Below are 18343 nucleotides of genomic sequence, written 5' to 3' on the forward strand. Positions count from 1 at the left end.
GCAAGTAACATTATTGCTGCTACAGTAGCAAACATAAATAAATTTCTGTACAATTTAGGTAGTTAGAATCATAGAATCATAGAATAGAATCATAGAATCATAGAATCATAGAATCACAGAATCATAGAATCATAGAATCATAGAATCATAGAATCATAGAGTTGGAATAGACCACAAGGGCCATCGAGTCCAACCCCCTGCCAAGCAGGAAACACCATCAGAGCACTCCTGACATATGGTTGTCAAGCCTCTGCTTAAAGACCTCCAAAGTAGGAGACTCCACCACACTCCTTGGCAGCAAATTCCACTGTCGAACAGCTCTTACTGTCAGGAAGTTCTTCCTAATGTTTAGGTGGAATCTTCTTTCTTGTAGTTTGGCTCCATTGCTCCGTGTCCGCTTCTCTGGAGCAGCAGAAAACAACCTTTCTCCCTCCTCTATGTGACATCCTTTTATATATTTGAACATGGCTATCATATCACCCCTTAACCTCCTCTTCTCCAGGCTAAACATGCCCAGCTCCCTTAGCCGTTCCTCATAAGGCATCGTTTCCAGGCCTTTGACCATTTTGGTTGCCCTCCTCTGGACACGTTCCAGTTTGTCAGTGTCCTTCTTGAATTGTGGTGCCCAGAACTGGACACAGTATTCCAGGTGAGGTCTGACCAGAGCAGAATACAGTGGCACTATTACTTCCCTTGATCTAGATGCTATACTCCTATTGATGAGGCCCAGAATTGCATTGGCTTTTTTAGCTGCCGCGTCACACTGTTGGCTCATGTCAAGTTTGTGGTCAACCAAGACTCCTAGATCCTTTTCACATGTACTGCTCTCAAGCCAGGTGTCCCCCATCTTGTATTTGTGCCTCTCATTTTTTTTGCCCAAGTGCAATACTTTACATTTCTCCCTGTTAAAATTCATCTTGTTTGTTTTGGCCCAGTTTTCTAATCTGTCAAGGTCGTTTTGAAGTGTGATCCTGTCCTCTGGGGTGTTAGCCACCCCTCCCAGTTTGGTGTCATCTGCAAATTTGATCAGGATGCCCTTGAGTCCATCATCCAAGTCGTTGATAAAGATGTTGAATAAGACCGGGCCCAAGACAGAACCCTGTGGCACCCCACTAGTCACTCTTCTCCAGGATGAAGAGGAACCATTGATGAGCACCCTTTGGGTTCGGTCAGTCAGCCAGTTACAAATCCACTGAGTGGTAGCATAGTCAAGACCGCATTTTACCAGCTTCTTTGCAAGAATATCATGGGGCACCTTGTCAAATGCCTTACTGAAATCAAGGTAGGCTATATCCACTGAGTTCCCTTCATCTACCAGGCTTGTAATTCTGTCAAAAAACGAGATCAGGTTAGTCTGACATGACTTATTTTTCAGAAATCCATGTTGACTATTGGTGATCACAGCATTCCTTTCTAGGTGCTCACAGACTGTTTTCTTAATGATCTGCTCCAGAATCTTCCCTGGTATTGATGTCAGACTGACTGGGCGGTAATTATTTGGGTCCTCTCTTTCCCCCTTTTTGAAAATAGGGACAACATTTGCCCTCCTCCAGTCTGCCGGGACTTCGCCTGTTCTCCAGGAATTCTCAAAGATGACTGCCAGTGGTTCTGAGATCACATCTGCCAGTTCTTTTAATACTCTTGGATGCAGTTCATCTGGCCCTGGAGACTTGAATACATCTAAACTAGCCAAGTATTCTTGTACTATCTCCTTAGTTATTCTGGGCTGTGTTTCCTTTGCTGAATCATTTGCTCCAAATTCTTCAGGTCGGGCATTGTTTTCTTTATCGGAGAAGACTGAGGCAAAGAAGGCATTGAGGAGTTCAGCCCTTTCTGTGTCCCCTGTTTGCATTTCACCATCTTCTCCTCTGAGTGACCCCACTGTTTCTTTGTTCTTCCTTTTGCTACGAACATACCCATAAAAGCCTTTTTTGTTGCTTTTAACCTCTCTAGCAAGCCTGAGTTCATTCTGTGCTTTAGCTTTTCTGACTTTGTGTCTACACGTGCTGGCTATTTGTTTGAATTCCTCTTTGGTGGTTTCCCCCCTTTTCCATTTTTTGTACACATCCTTTTTTAATCTTAACTCAGTTAAAAGTTCTTTAGATAGCCACCCTGGCTTCTTTAGGCACCTTCCATGTTTCCGTCTCATGGGGAATTGCCTGACGTTGTGCTTTTACTATCTCCCTCTTAACAAACTCCCAGCCATCATGAACTCCCTTTCCTTTTAGTATTACTGTCCATGGGATCTCACCCAGCACTTCCCTAAGTTTTATGAAGTCGGCTTTCTTAAAGTCAAGAAATTGAGTCCTAGTATGCTTGGCTGCTCCTTTCCGCTGTATAGTAAACTTCAGAAGAGCATGATCACTTGCGCCTAATGATCCTTCCACTTCTACCCCAGTAACCAGCTCATCAACATTGGTTAGGACCAGATCTAAAATGGCTGTTCCTCTTGTTGCTTCTCCCACTTTCTGGACAATGAAGTTGTCTGCAAGGCCAGTGAGGAATCTGTTTGGTGAGGAATATAGTTCTGTCCCTATAATTCCTAAAAGAAAAGCTTCTGGGTTTTTTAAATAAAAGTTATTTTGATCATCCTTTTCAGTTCATTATATATCATTTCCCAGTAAGCTTTAACCTTACTACAAGACCCCCACATATGGACTAGTCCTTAGCAGTTGTGATGATACATAATGCCACTATAAATTTACGAAAGTCTGCCATACTGTAAAGTTTTCTGCGCTGAGGGAGTTGTTCATAAACCCTGTCCTAAAGAACTGTGCACTGGCAAAAATAGCTTTATACGTAACTGAGCTTTAGCCTTATAATAACTAGAACTTGGTGCAGCTTAAAATGTTTTAATTAAATTAATGTTGTTTGCTTTGTTGCAGGACACGTACTAGAGTATCAACAAGTATCAGTACCAGCGGCAAAAAATTGTTCATGCAAAACATCAGGAAATGTGATCTTAGACCAGTCAACGCAGAAAAGGGGCATCAGAAATTACAGCAGCTTCAGAACAAATTTGAAAACATCTAGGAAGAATGCTTACAGGAACTATCAGCATAAAATCTTGCTAAAATATGTAATATTATATAAAGGAAATCCATATCCAATTACAGATGGAAGCATAAGTGTACACATTTCAAGAAAACATCTAGGAAGAAGTGAACTAATTCTGAGAAGAAAAAGTTATTTAAGACACATACTCAGGAATATTCTGAACAGAAAATGTGGTGGTTATGAAGTAAAAGCGAATTGGCACAGTATTTTGAATGGTGCTAGAAAGAAATCTGAAACTAAAAGAAAGGAGCAATTGCAAATCACATACTTTGAAAATAGGCACAATTCCATAAGAGCTGGGTCACTATTGGGTTATATAGCATGTCAAACAAATATGATGTTAAACGTTGAAGAAGCATATTTCCAAAAAGATCAGGAAGGTTTAGAAAGTATGGTGATAAAGTTAGTAAAACCACAGATACCAAGAGAAAAAGTGCTTACTGAAGCTGAGGTACTACGAAAGAAAAAATCTAAAAATAACAGTAATAGAATATTCACTTCTGTCAACGAAAGGGTCTTTTCTAAAGAGAACACAAATATTTACAATAAAGAACAATTCAGAATGACTGATGGGAAGAAAATATTAAATGTAGAATGGAGCAGCCCATATATGGGATTTGAAAAATATGGCCAGTTCTCTAAAAGTTTTCTGCGGGGGACAAGCTTTCCTATCAGAGAAAATATCAAGTTGCAAAAATGGAAAACAAGAACTAAAAATTATATGAATGCAAATGAGAAGTTTCCGTTTATACATGCATTTACTTACCAAAGAAGTAGTGCCAGCAAACAGAAAATATTCTCAGGACATGAACCTGTAATGCCCAACATTCAACAAATAAAGGAGTCTGCATTTCAAATAAAAATGTACAGAAGCAAAAAATTAATGAAATTAGTCAAGTGGCTCAGAGCTAAAGAAAATAAAACTGGGGAAAATGGAATAGAAGTTTTATCAACAATTTACTATGTGCAGCCTTCCTTAATGAGTCCTACCTTTCCAGCCATTAAAACTGCTGTGGGTATGAAGAATGAAGTATTTACTTCAGAAATGGATGAAGCAAAGGCATCAATCTACATGACAAAAATGCTGAAATATCTCATGCAACCCTCAAAGAGAATAAAAAAGAAATACTTGAGTGTTGCTCATAAGGGATTTAGAATTTCGCCTCTAAAAGCACTCATGGTAAGAAAGCATCTTGATACGGAAGAGAGTTTACCAATCTTGTTATATCTCTTTAAACACATTTTTAAAGGTCCATCGGTTGTTGAAAGAACGAAACGATCGGCAAAAGCAGAAACGGTACCAATATCTGTAGGTAGGTTTACGCTGCTGTTATTTATGCTATAATTTACATGTAGAATAGAAATGATATTTTTTAAGAGTTAAGGCTGTAACATTTAATTGATAGCAAGCTTGGGAGTTAGGAATCTGTGACTCCAGATGTTGTTGGACTGCTGCTCCCATCATTGGTAACTGTTAAGTTGTGGGTGAACATATCAGACAACAAAGCTTTCAAACAGCTCTTGTTTATTCACAGGCCAGGGCAAAACTGAACTGAAGGGCTCAGTCAGCCTGCTTACATAGAGCTCCAGTACCACGTTACTGTAACAACTTTCTAAAACTATCCAATCACTGAACGCCACTTTCGATCCTTCATTTGCATAACTATCTACAGTATCCCCCTGCTGGCCCAGGGTGAGAACTTCAGTACATAACACTAACCATTGACCATGCTGGCTGGCGCTAACCTACTCCTTAGTTAGAGGCATAGCTTTAAAATGTATCCTGATTTTTAAAAGCGTCCCTGAGTAATTGGGCAATGCATTTCCCTCCCAAATGTTAAACATTTTTAATATGAGTACTTATACAAAAGTGAAGATGGCACTTTAGAAAGGTCATTCCCTCTTACACAGGAAATGCCTCTTTTGAGATGGTACTGCAGAATATGTATCCATTATCCAAAACACTAAGGCATGGGCGTAGTCAAGGTGGGGGACTTCACAAATATTATTGAAAATCATTGAAAGTACTCAATTATCTGAGGTTCTTCCCCGCCCCCCCAGCAGAAGCCTGCCCCCCATGTCCTATTTAGGGGTATTTTACTTTGGCTGCCCACCCCAACGAAAATCATGGCAATGCTCTTGCACTAAGGAAGTATTTTCTGCTTCATAATAAATGTTTAATAATGCAAACTTATGCAGATTTAATAGATTAATAAATTAAAACCAGCTTGATTGATCAGCTGAGATTTCTTTAAACATAGGACAGTCCTACAAACCATGTTTTCTTTATATTTAAAATATTTTTATTTGGGGAAGTGAAGCCAAAGTTGTGAAAGGCTCTTCTGGCCCCTTATTAACCTTCATATATTTAGGGAAGGATGTCATACTTCCAACAGGTTTTAAGTATTGATAAGTTATCTTCTCTGACTGCTGGTTTTGCTGAGGCCGCTGCCTTTGTTGTCCGTTGTGCTCACTTTTGTCCTTGTTTTGCTCTGGCAGTGCTAAATTAATGTTAAGTTTGTTTTTCTTTTCTTTGCTGTTTTTTTAAATATTGCCTTGAGGACTCTTCTTAGTTGGGAAATGTCTTGTAAATGTTAACACAAATAAAAAATAAATATAAATAAGAATTGTATTCAAGGATTTCTAGTCTGACACCAAATTCTAAACATCTGTGCTTTCTCTTTTTGGCATATCAGTAAATTGTTACATACTGTATATGAAGTTGCATAAATATAAGAGTTAGTATGCCCCATACTGCTGATTGCACTAGATTGTGGCCTGAGTAATAGAGCTTGTATAATCTTGGAGGCCTTGGAAGATTCTGTAAGGCTGATATCACTCAAAATGGAAGGAACATAATATTGAGCCTTGCAATTTCTGAGTTCCTTGCTGGTTACAGGGCCCTGTTTATGGACTTCTGCTACAGACCTTAGCCTTAGTCTCTGAAGTTCTAGCTACTGATATGATAGATTTGCTGGAGATGGAGTAGACAAACATCATCATCATTATTATTATTTCATTCATGAAACACTTCCCATGAGTCATCCTGCAATGGCAAGTCATCTTGCCTTGAGTGATTCTGTACTTTTTTTTACAATCCATAAGTGTTTTATTGGTAATATCTTAAGCCTTGTTAGACAGACAGGCCTGCAATCTGGCAAAAACACGGAAACATATCCTTAATTAATTTTCTATTCTCCTGCTCACTATGTTGTGTCACCTTGGGAAGTGCTGGTTCTATTATGTGTCTAAACAACCTAGTTTTGTTTGTCAGTGAGATGGCAATAATTTGTTGTTGGCATCTGTCTGCCTTGAGAGACAATGGAGTGCGCCTCCGTGGGTGAAGTAAAACCACTGTATTAGCAGCACCAAAGTGACCTCCCTGAGGTGCAAGCTTGAGCAGTGTGTATGGAGGTCCTGGGCTGCCCAGATGGCAAGACCCCACTCTTAGCCTTGCTGATGTGGTTCAAAAGAAAGCAGAGCAATACATTTGTCGCCAGCATGCATTCTGTCATATTGGCAAAACAATCTGTGCCAAATGTATTAAAGTACTGTAGAGGCTGATTTTGAAAATTGTTGAAAAAATACAGCTAGATCTAATATTACTTTTAAATACTCATCTATGTTTTAAAGAGTGGGACGCGGGTGGCGCTGTGGGTAAAACCTCAGTGCCTAGGACTTGCTGATCGCAAGGTCGGCGGTTCGAATCCCCGCGGCGGAGTGAGCTCCCGGCTTTCGGTCCCAGCTCCTGCCCACCTAGCAGTTCGAAAGCACCCCTAAGTGCAAGTAGATAAATAGGTACCACTTTATAGCGGGAAGGTAAACGGCGTTTCCGTGTGTGGCGCTGGTGCTGGCTCGCCAGATGCCGCTTAGTCACGCTGGCCACGTGACCCGGAAGTGTCTCCGGACAGCGCTGGCTCCCGGCCTCTTGAGCGAGATGAGCGCGCAACCCTAGAGTTGGACACGACTGGCCCGTACGGGCAGGGGTACCTTTACCTTTACCTATGTTTTAAACAGAATTTTAAAAGGCCAATGCTGACCAAAGACTCACCATCTATTTTTCTATCCTATGGGCAGAGAGACAAATTACAGAATGAAATGTATACTTCTAAAGTAATCTGTCTCTTGGCCCATAGGGGAAAAATAGATTGTTGTAAAGTAGTGGTGATGGTAATTTAAAGCAGAGGAAACAGCCCAGGAGGAAAGGAGTAAGAGACCCTTCTCTTCCCATTGCTTTTGCTCCTTTCAGCCCTAGATGTATGGCAGAATTTCTGCTAGCTGGGTTTATTTCTGGTACTGGAGTCAAAAGGTCAAAAACACAACTTTGTGAAGGGATTGTTATGGTCAAAAGTGAAGGACAGGGAGAGGTCAGCACCCATATCCCACCTACTTTTAATTGCCCTACGTCACTCTGCTTTACAGCTGTGTAAAGGACCTGCGTTCAGTAACATGGATACGCTGCTATAAATGTCTAATTAGCTTTGCACATTCAAAGTGTCTGGTTTGTGACAGAAGTGTGATTTTTTAAAGAAGAAACACCCACAAAGTAAATGTTGAGTACATACTATTAACTTTCAAAATATTTTTTTCTGTTTAGATGTTTTGACGCATGTAACTTCTGCCCTTATAGCATGTGCCACTATTTTTGGACTAGCTCTGTTTACTTTGGCATTAGCAGCAGGTTACTTGTACTATAATAGAAGGTAGGTTTAAAGGTTTTAGTAGTTCATCTTGTTATATATATTCTAAACAATGTATCTTAAAAATCCCAAAGATCTGAAAGGCACTAAATGTTTCAAGACATAAATAAATAAAAAATAGAGTAATAAAATTAAAAGGTACCAAAAAGACCACAGTGTCGCCACAAATAAAGTCCATTTGGGGTAAGTATTCCACAACCAGGGTGCCACCACTGAAAAGGCTCTCACTCTAGCAGCCACTCTCTGCACCATGTTTGGTGGTGGTATATTGAGAAGGGCATCAAAATATGTTCTTAAAGTTGAGGCAGTTTTATGTGAGGAGGTGATCCTTCAGGTAAACTGACTGCAAGTTGTTTAGGGCTTTTAAAAGTTAATATGGACTGGAAATGGACTGGAAGGACTGACATAATATATTCATACCAGACAGTCACAATTAACAATCCTGCTGTATTGCTTCCACGACAGGGATGTGTGGGGCTTAGGGCAAGGACTGGTTGAGTATCGCACCTCTTACATCTCCATGAACTGGGGAATTTTTATTATTGATGGATTTATTGCATTTATATACTGCCCTTCTGCCAAGGCACCCAAGAGGACTTACAATTTTAAGCTACTAAGACAAATATATATAACGTGGAAATTTTGCCCAGGTGGGGAGATGGACCCTCCAATTGGAGCAGGCCTTGATTTTGTCTTTGCCTGCCTCCCTCCCTCTCCACAGGGCAGGTGGTTCATACCCTCCAACATTTCTCCAATGACATCCCATTTCATAATGATAATTTTACTATTTATACCCCACACATCTTACTGGGTTGCCCCAACATATATGAAAACACAATAAAACATTAAGCATTAAAAAAAACTTCCCTATACAGGATTGTCTTCAGATGACTCGGGAGTTGGACAATTCCATACCCTCCAACTTTTCTCCAGTGAAAATAGGGACATCCTAGGAAAAAGCGGGACATTCCTGGATCAAATCAGAAACTGGGACACCTTCTCTAAATCAGGAATGTCCTTGGAAAATAGGGACAATTGGAGGGTCTGGTGGTGTCCCTTAACCTTGTGGGAGGGGGCAAGGAGGGGGCAGTGTGACTGGGAAAAGGCCACAAGCACAATGTTTTATGGAGAGCCCCTTTGACTATGAGCATACCAAACATTTTAAGTCCCAGGTAGAGAAAGGTTATTATGGCTCCCCACCTCTCTGCCAGAAGATAGTGCACATCTGCCAAACAGATCCAAATAACCCTGGGATTCCATTCCCCGTTACAGGAAAATATACATTTGTGTAATTTGGGGTTCTGCAATTTACCACAACTAGTGCCTTATAATGGTGGCCTCTATTCCTTCCCTCTGCAATGTTGCCAGCTTCCTTTTGAATAAAGATAAAAAGGGAGATAAAAGGGAGTGGAGCAACAGATATAAATTTTGCCCATGAGCACATACCACTTTGGATCCTCTATCCAGAAAAGCAAGAGCACATTCCAGCCACTCAAAAACAAGGAGTCATTGAGGGCCATGGCCTGTGGAGAGTTCTGAAGGCCAGATAGAGAGAAATAGAGGACCACCTTCAGCTCCTAGGCCTTAGGGTTCCCACCTCTGATATATACCAGCAAAGCATTTTTTAAAACCTTGCTGTTTAATTTTATTACATGTTAGTTCTTTAGATTCATGATCTATAGAACCATAATATTTATATATTAAAATGCATTTCAGGCAATTTGTTCCATTTCTTGAAGCTGGTTTGAAAGGCGAAGAATGCAAAAAGGAATGGAAACACACTGCTTCTCAGTGTTGTCCGCCTATTTCTCTTTCACAGAATTTTCATTTTGGACAACCACAGGTAAAATATAATAATGGAAAGTGAACTGTTAATATATGTGGCATTTTTGCACTGGTAATATTTTGAGGCCAAGTTAATCCCTCAAACCGAAACACGTTTGCACTAGTTTAGCAAGGGAGGTCTTTCTGTAAGATGGCAACTCTGAGCCATAGGAAACCAATTACATTGGAGCAGAAGTCTCAGTAGGTGAGTTTCTGCAGAACAGGGGTAGTGGAGATCCACTAGAACAGGAATGCAGAGGCTTCCTGAGTCTCTTACAAGCCAGCTATAAACCAAGCAAGCTACAGTTGAAAGTACTTTATTTTATATCATTTTTAATATAATAATCATGGTGCTTTGATTATAATCTTTCCTTTTATGTCTCACAGGAATCAAGGAAAAATCAAATATTGGCAACAGGTATTAAAACTTTTCTTAAGAGTGCAGTTTGAAAATTTGTTATACTGCTGGCATCGCTTGTAAAATAAAACAAAGTAGAAATCATATAAACTACTAACTATATGGAAATGCATGTTTCCTACTATCAGTTGTCTATTTTTAAAGACTAGAAAAATTAGATTCAGGCAAAACATTTTGCGAAAAGGCTCTTGGTAACAATGTGATATACCCCTACATACAATAATATTGTATGACTGAGGATGCTTAGGCCAGGAAATAAATGTAGGGCAGGAAATAAATGTAACGTTAACAAATAGATGAAACAAACAGATGAAGTCATCATACCATGTTGTATTGTCCATCCACAAGAAGGGGCTCTTACACAGAGACCATGTTGTCTAAAGTGCATGGACTTCCTTATGAGGAACATCTAATCTTGGTCTCTTCACAAAAAAGTGCCAAAAGGAATAAAACAACACTTTCTCCCATTAATACTCAGAACCTGCAGTTCCTTTTACAGCTGCATTTTGTTTGTAGAAATTTAACACTTAAAATACAAGTTTGCAGTATGGAAGAGGGTACAAAAAACCCTATAACGGATTCTAGCTCTTCTGGTCACTTTCAATTACTGTATAGTGAAAATGGTGCTTTTCAGACACACACTGTATGTGCTTTTGAAAAGCTGGCCAATAATCATTATTCTTTAATAAGAGAGTCTTCAATACATCTACCCTAAACTCCAACTTGCAAATTGGAGTATTATGGCCTTGCTACTTTGTTTCATGGCAAGAATCAGTTGAATTGCTTTTGTTGCTTTATTCTTTACTTTTTAAATACGTTTTGATGCCCTTTTATGCTTGTGCATGTTTTCTTATCTACTGCGAGGATCCTTTCAAGGGGCTGAAGATGTGAGATATAAATAATTAACGAATACACAAAAATATTAAAAATTAGTTATACCACAGGAAAAATAGCACATATGCATGGGAGTAGCTGGGGGGGCAGGGGGGGCAGCTGCCCCCCTGAATCAATAAAAATAAATAAAAATACATAGCAAACTGAGGTTCTTTCCCCCAAACAGAAAGCCTGCCCCCCCAATAAATCCTGGCTACGTCCATGCACATGTGTAGAAGGAACTCTGAACTCATATGCGTGTATCAAATACACCAAAATCACTGAAAATCAGGCATCTAAGCAGCACTCCTATTCGCAGAATCTGCTTCTCCTTGACCTTTACTATCTCTCCCTTCCCTTGTGCCACAGCCAAATCCATTCATCAGGGTCTCCCATCTCTTGAGGGAGTCATTTTAGAGGTGTTATGGGGCTGCCAGTGAAAGGAAGGGCTGGTAAAAACAGCTTCTTCTTCTTCTTTTTTTAAATGATATTTATTAAAAGTTTAACAATTACAAAAAAAAGAAAACAAATCCTTCCAGTAGCACCTTAAAGACCAACTAAGTAGTTCTTGGTATGAGCTTTCGTGTGCATGCACACTTCTTCAGATACACACCAGAAAAAAGAACCAGAAAAAAGAAAAAAAGAAAGCAACACAAAATTTAACAAGACATACATTACAATACATAATAAGGAAACCATAAAAAACAATACAACAATATAACCAAAAAAGAACAATAACACTAAAAATCCAATATTCCATATCTTTATCTTTCATTTACTTGTTTCATCGACCTCCTCACACCTCCCTTTTTGTATTCTAGTTCAATTAATTGTTTCAGCAAATTCTTTCCCTCTTTCTCAATTTTTATTCTATAATTTATCTTAACAGTCTAACCTATTTATTAACTCAGCAAATCCTTTCCATCTTTAACTGTATTCTGTCATTAAATTACCTTAATTTATTTTAACCTTATCTTACCATAAAAAACCTTAAAACTTAAAACTTAATACTTATTTATACATAACTCCTTATATCATTTCTACTAAAGCCAAGTAATTTCATTCCAACATTTTTCCTAACACTCATTAATTTTACACTAATTCTCAAAATGAATTTTTAAAAAACTTTCTTCCAATCTTCATCCAACGTCTCTTCTTCCTGGTCTCGGGTTATGTCAGTCCTTTCTATCCATTCCATCTAGTCCATCAACCTGGTGATCTTCTGTCCGAGGCTCTTAAGTCTTTTCCATGTCCCTTCTGCAGATCTTCGTCTTGTTTATACCTGCACTTTACTTTGTCTTTTGCTGATCTTATTCTTAATTTCCTTCCTTTCTCATTGAGGAGTAGGTCTCGGGGAGACTCCAACCCAACCATGTCTCCATCCCCCCTCGGCAGGTCAGCCCATTCTCCACAGTCAGCACTGTAATCCAAAAAGTATTTGTAGGCATGTTTCAAAGTCCCTCCAGAGTTAAGAACCCCCACAACTCCAGACTCCCCCTGGCCCAAAACCATATCCCAAAAGCCGAGACATCCCTGCATAGGGGGGTCCATCCAACTTCCCATCTCCAAACCAAACAGTACTCCATCTCTCCAAATCTGACTTTCTCCAGATTCAGTCGTCAAAGACAGCAGCTTATGTTCCGACAAGGCCTCGGGTCTCTCCATTTGTGTTACTTGAGGTTCAACAACAACCTCTTCCATTATCTTCTGCACTTGCCCTGTCAAAGCAGATTCCTGGGTTGGTTCCTGAGTGGTTTCTATATGAGTATTCACTGTTTGTCCAAAATTACTGACTGCAACAGTCATCAAATCCATCTTCTCATGCAGCTCCTCCAACAAAGCACTTGTCTTGCAAAAAGCAAGCACCAAAACTTCTTCTAAGCACATTCTTATCCAAGGTCAAAGTCTGGTCTCACGATCCTTAATCTCCACAGCTGTGGAATTCCCCAGATCGACTCCAGCAACAGTTTAACAAGCTCCCTCTAGAGGAGACAATTTCTATTTGTATCTTTTGAAAGCAGGTCCAGCAAGAAAAAAAAAATTACTTTCGTTTTTCAAGTATTTTGTTTCTTTTAAATGCAAAAGGCAACATTGGAATCAGTACAGTGGTGCCCTGCAAGACGAATGCCTCGCAAGACCGAAAACCCGCTAGACAAAAGGGTTTTCCATTTTGGAGGTGCTTCGCAAAACGAATTTCCTATGGGCTTGCTTCGCAAGACGAAAATGTCTTGTGAGTTCCTGTGGGGGTTTTTTCCTCCCCCCCCCCTTTTCCCCAAGCCGCTAAGACGCTTATCAGCTGATCCTAAGCCGCTAAGCCGCTTAACAGCTGATCCGCTAAACCGCTTATCAGCTGATTCCCTAAGCCGCTTATCAGCTGATTCCCTAAGCCGCTTAACAGCTGATCCGCTAAGCCGCTTATCAGCTAAGCCGCTTATCAGCTGGCCCGCTAAGCCGCTAGTAGCGCTAATCCGCTAAGCCGCTAATGGGCTTGCTTCGCAAGACGAAAAAACCGCAAGACGAAGAGACTCGCGGAACGGATTCTTTTCATCTTGCGAGGCACCACTGTATGTTTCTCTTTTTTAACTATCTGTCAAAAGACGTTTCATTCACAGTCGATGAACTTCCCCAAAGCGTCTGTCACTGACACCCCGTTCCCAGGTTTGAGACGGTGGAAATTTATCTTTCTTTACTCTCTCTCCTGCAGGTTTAAACAATCTAAGATTCCCCCCCTCTTCTCCTGCTTCCAAGAGGGGTTTTGGTAATTTTAACTGAAGGAAATTTAGTCCTTTATATACGACTTTCCAGACTTTAGCTTGCAAAATTTTTGCTTCAGTCTATTTACAAAAGCGGAAGGCGGACTTCCTGTTTAGAACCTTCCCGCTTCGGTGCCAAATTAAAATGTTTCGTAGTCCAATTTTCCGTTCTACTCACGGGTAGTTGTTTAGAGTCCAATTGTCCACAGGAAAAAATCAGCGCTCTCCGGCAACGGCTGTGCGGCTTCGCTCCGTAAAAGTAGCAGTCGATTCAAAACACCGCGCCACTCACCCCACTTCGCTTCGGATCCCCTAAAAAGGGTTTCCCCACGAGTAGTGGAGGCGCTCTTGGTGTCAGCCGAATCCCACGTTCCCAGGCTTCCTCCGCCTGGGATTTTTGAAGGGTCTCCGCCTTCGCCGCGGCGGCAAGACCCGATTTTCACGGAGCGGGTTCCTCTCGGTCAGAGGAACTCCGCCCTTGCCGATGGCGCTAACCCGGAAGTCCTGGTAAAAACAGCTTCTGCTCATCCCCTTCCTCAGACAGATCTTTGGTTCCAACTCATTTTATCTAATATAAATTTATGATATGGTTACATTTTTTAAATCATGCACTTCTAATGAACAATGTGATCCTTTTCATTGCAGCTACTAAAACATGTTCCAAAGAGGAATTTGTTATTATGAAGGAAATATATGGCAGCTCTGATACAGAAGGCAGTTCAGAAATATCATGTAGAGGTTTGACTATAAGATCCAGAGCGATTGTGCTTCCGTCTCGGTCCAGTGACAGCATACAATCATTATTTGATGTACGTGATGAGGTCTCTTCCCAACAGTCCGTGACCATGGATAATGGTTCCAGCGCTGTCCCCCCCAAAAACGACCTGGTTCCTGTTCCACAACAGCCAGATAATCAAGAGCAGAGTACCTCTAATGATGTATCATCACAACTGAAGAAAACAACTATTTCAAAATCAAAATCCGACAATGATCTCACAATATCTAGTAAAGTATTGCAAGGAGTCCAGCCAGACCATTGTTTATATGATGTTAAAGAACCAAGTACTTCAAAGGATGTGACACTAAAGAAACCAACCATCTCAGAGCCAAAACCTGACAGTGCTATCACAGAGCCTACCAAAGCATCACAAACAGGCCAGACACAGGCAGTTCTGAAGTCAGAGCCTGGCAATGCTACCACAGAGCCTTCCTCTACTGAAGCATCACAAACAGGCCAGACACAGGCAATTCTGAAGTCAGAACCTGATAGTGCTACCACAGGGCCTTCTTCTACCGAAGCATCACAAACAGGCCAGACCCAGGCAATTCTGAAGTCAGAACCTGATAGTGCTACCACGGGGCCTTCTTCTACCGAAGCATCACAAACAGGCCAGACACAGGCAATTCTGAAGTCAGAACCTGATAGTGCTACCACAGGGCCTTCTTCTACCGAAGCATCACAAACAGGCCAGACGCAGGCAATTCTGAAGTCAGAACCTGATAGTGCTACCACAGGGCCTTCTTCTACCGAAGCATCACAAACAGGCCAGACACAGGCAATTCTGAAGTCAGAACCTGACAATGCTATCACAGGGCCTTTATCAACTGAAGTATCACAAGCAGGTCAGACACAGGCAATTTCTAACACAGGACTTGACAATGCTGTCATAGGGATTTTCTCCACTACAGTATCACAAGTAGACCAGGCAGTGGCAATTTCAATGTCAGAAACTGACAGTGGTGTCATAGGGCTTTACTCTACCACAGTATCACAAGTAGACCAAGCAGTGATAATTTCGAAGCCAGTACTTGACAATGCTATCCCAGGGCCCTTCTCCACTGAAATATCACAATCAGACCAGACGCAGAATATTTTAAAGTCAGAACCTGACAATGCTATCATACCACCTTCTTCTACGACAGTATCACAAGTGGACCAGCCATTGACCAAGATTTCTACAGTGCAAAATCCATGATCGATATTTTACATCTTGGTGAATAATTTTAACTCTTCTCACAAATGTTGATGGTTCTGTTTCCCACTAAACAAATTCTTTGAATATGCTTACATGAAACATGGAGAAATTACAATCTGAGTTTTATGACGAAAAAGCCGTTGAATAGTAGTAATGTGTCTTAAGATTTTTTTTAAAAAAATGTATACGTACTGGGCAACATAAATTCTGAATTATTTTTCAGAAATTAAAACTGACTAAACATATTGGAAGTCATTTTAATTTAGGTGAGAGATGGCAGACATCTTTGTATTCAGGTTGTTGTGTGGACAGCATGTGGGAAAGGGCCATAGCTCAGTGGAAGAGCTTCCAGTGTTCCTAAAAAGGTAAAGGTAAAGGACCCCTGACAGTTAAGTCCAGTCACAAATGACTCTGGGGTTATGGCGCTCATCTCGCTTTACTGGCCAAGGGAGCTGGTGTTTGTCCACAGACAGTTTTTCCGGGTCATGTGGCCAGCATAACCAGAGCAGCGCACAGAAATGCTGTTTACCTTCCCGCCAGAGCAGTACCTATTTATCTACTTGCACTTTGGGTGTGCTTTTGAGCTGCTAGGTTGGCAGGAGCAGGGACCGAGCAACGGGAGCTCACCCCGTCGCGGGGATTCGAACCACCGACCTTCGATCGGCAAGCCCTAGGCTCCATGGTTTACACCACAGTGCCACCTGCGTCCCTCCCAGTGTTCCTAGTATGGACATAATTTGGGTTTTCCCTTCTCAGATCAAGATAGAGATGGCTGTGAATAGGCAAATACTTATAGTGGCATAAATTAAATTTCAATACTTCAGCAGAACAAATCCCATTTTCCTCTGGAGGAATGTTATTTAACAGAACATATTTATGATTAAACCATTCAGATTTTAGTAGGAAAATCTAAAAATCACATAGCATTTATGAGAACTTAGACCGTTTCTGCTGTTTATAGCATTTCCATAAATTATTGCAATAATCCTTGCATGCAACAACCTTGCAAAGTAGGCCTAATTGCAGAGGGAGGTTCAAAAAGTATCTACATGGTGCTTAGAGAATAACTTGCACCTAAATATTAGTGAGACAAAGGAGATGGTGTTGGACTTCCAGAAGAAGAGAGGGGAACCTGCCCCGTTGTATATTGGGGGGGAGGGGCTGTGTGGAGAGAGTCTCCTCCTTTAAATTCCTGGGAGTCTACCTTATCGAGGACCTCACTTGGAAAATCAACGTAACTCAGGTGGTCAGAAAGGCCCAACAGAAACTCCATTTCCTCAGGGTCTCGCAAAAGTAATATTAAACAACAGCTGATGAACTCCTTCTGCCGGTCTGCAATAGAAAGTGTCCTTTCATATTGTATCACAGTGTGGTATGCTGGCCTGATAGCCACGGACAGAAAGTCTCTACAGAGGGTGGTGAATACAGCACATGATATCATGGGCTGTCCCTGGAGTCCGCTAGATGACATCGCAAGGGATCGTTGCCTTAGGAGAGCGAGAAAAATTCTCAGGGATGACTCACACCCCGGCCATCACCTCTTTAATCTTCTACCCTCTGGCAGGACATATAGAAGTATAATCAGCCGTACCAACAGGCTAAAAAATAGCTTCTATCCATGGGCTGTTAGGCTGTTGAACGGAAAATAACATAGCGAAATTGACTTGCGAGGTGGTGTATTGTTTGATAAGAGATTGAGTGTTTGTGGGGGGGAGGCTCATTTAATTTCATTGCACACAGGCTGTACAATGACAATAAAGGTATTGTTTTAGTATTGTCATATTGCAGATATACTGAGAGAGAATAGTGACTTGCTTAAAGCTACCTAGGAAGTTCAAGGACACCAGGACGAGGCCATGAGACATGAACCAGTGGCATTCTGGTTCGAAACACATTCTCGTTCAAAACACAAATCATGATGGTACGTCAACTTATGTGTGGCAGCAGTGGCCCAGTGGAAGTCTGGTGCTGGCAAATAATTGCTACTGCTCCACTGGTTGCACATGGTCTGAGAACTTGATTTTTGCTTCAGTGCTTCTTTTCTCACTGGTTTTTTGTTTTGTGTTTTTTTTGTCTCTTTCCCTTTCCTTGGTGAATCGCAGATACCTGTGTATGATACTGTGCCATCTTTACCTGTGCTGTTCATTACACAGAATTTTCACATGGTCACTGCGATACTTGTTGAAGTTCAACAATTACTCATGTTTTTGAGTTAATATTTTTGTGGTCACCACGTTAAATTAACACAAGGGGGAAGAATATTGTGTTCCTACTGACTTTGGTAGGGTTGTGCATTCCATCTATGTTCTAACTTGTGGTGCAAAGTGTTGTCAGTTTTGTTGTGCCAGCCTTCGTCCACAGTGCCATATCACAGTCATATGAAGTAATCAAATGGATTGCTGAAATCTTGCCCTCTCACATGGGGAGTAGAAAATGTATATGTTCAGCTGGATAGGGGATCTGTGATCAGATGGAGGCATGTCAAGCCTCTTGCAGGGTAGACTTTTAATTCTTGGAGATTGCGGGGTTGATGGAGAGGGTGAGTAAGACAACCCACAACAGCCCTAACAACCACCTTGGCCACAAACTAACAATGTTGAATCTCAGCATGGTGATCTCCCTTCATCCTGTGATCTCTGACAAATGAACAGGCCCCTTGTCTTTTGTCTCATCCTGTGATCTCTGATGAACGAACAGGCCCCTTGTTTTTTGTCACTTCTCAGACAGTTCCTTTCTTCTGGA

At 41.0% G+C, this 18343-nt stretch overlaps 1 protein-coding gene across 4 annotated transcripts in view; it reads left to right on the plus strand.

Annotated features, from left to right (window-relative positions):
- The window catches only part of LOC310709628 (uncharacterized protein), a 37868-nt gene extending 22022 nt beyond the window's left edge, over window positions 1-15846 (plus strand). For all 4 annotated transcript variants that reach the window (XM_083509528.1, XM_083509527.1, XM_083509525.1 and 1 more), the window contains 5 exons: window positions 2886-4370; window positions 7655-7760; window positions 9474-9600; window positions 9969-9999; window positions 14271-15846. In XM_083509528.1, coding sequence (XP_083365654.1) covers window positions 3392-4370; window positions 7655-7760; window positions 9474-9600; window positions 9969-9999; window positions 14271-15601 — 2574 coding nt within the window. In that variant the 5' untranslated portion in view covers window positions 2886-3391 and the 3' untranslated portion in view covers window positions 15602-15846. The remainder of the gene's footprint in view (window positions 1-2885; window positions 4371-7654; window positions 7761-9473; window positions 9601-9968; window positions 10000-14270) is intronic.
- The last annotated feature ends 2497 nt before the right edge of the window (window positions 15847-18343 follow it).

Source organism: Podarcis liolepis, assembly GCF_965112155.1.
Source record: "Podarcis liolepis genome assembly, chromosome: 6".
Lineage (NCBI taxonomy): Eukaryota > Metazoa > Chordata > Lepidosauria > Squamata > Lacertidae > Podarcis > Podarcis liolepis.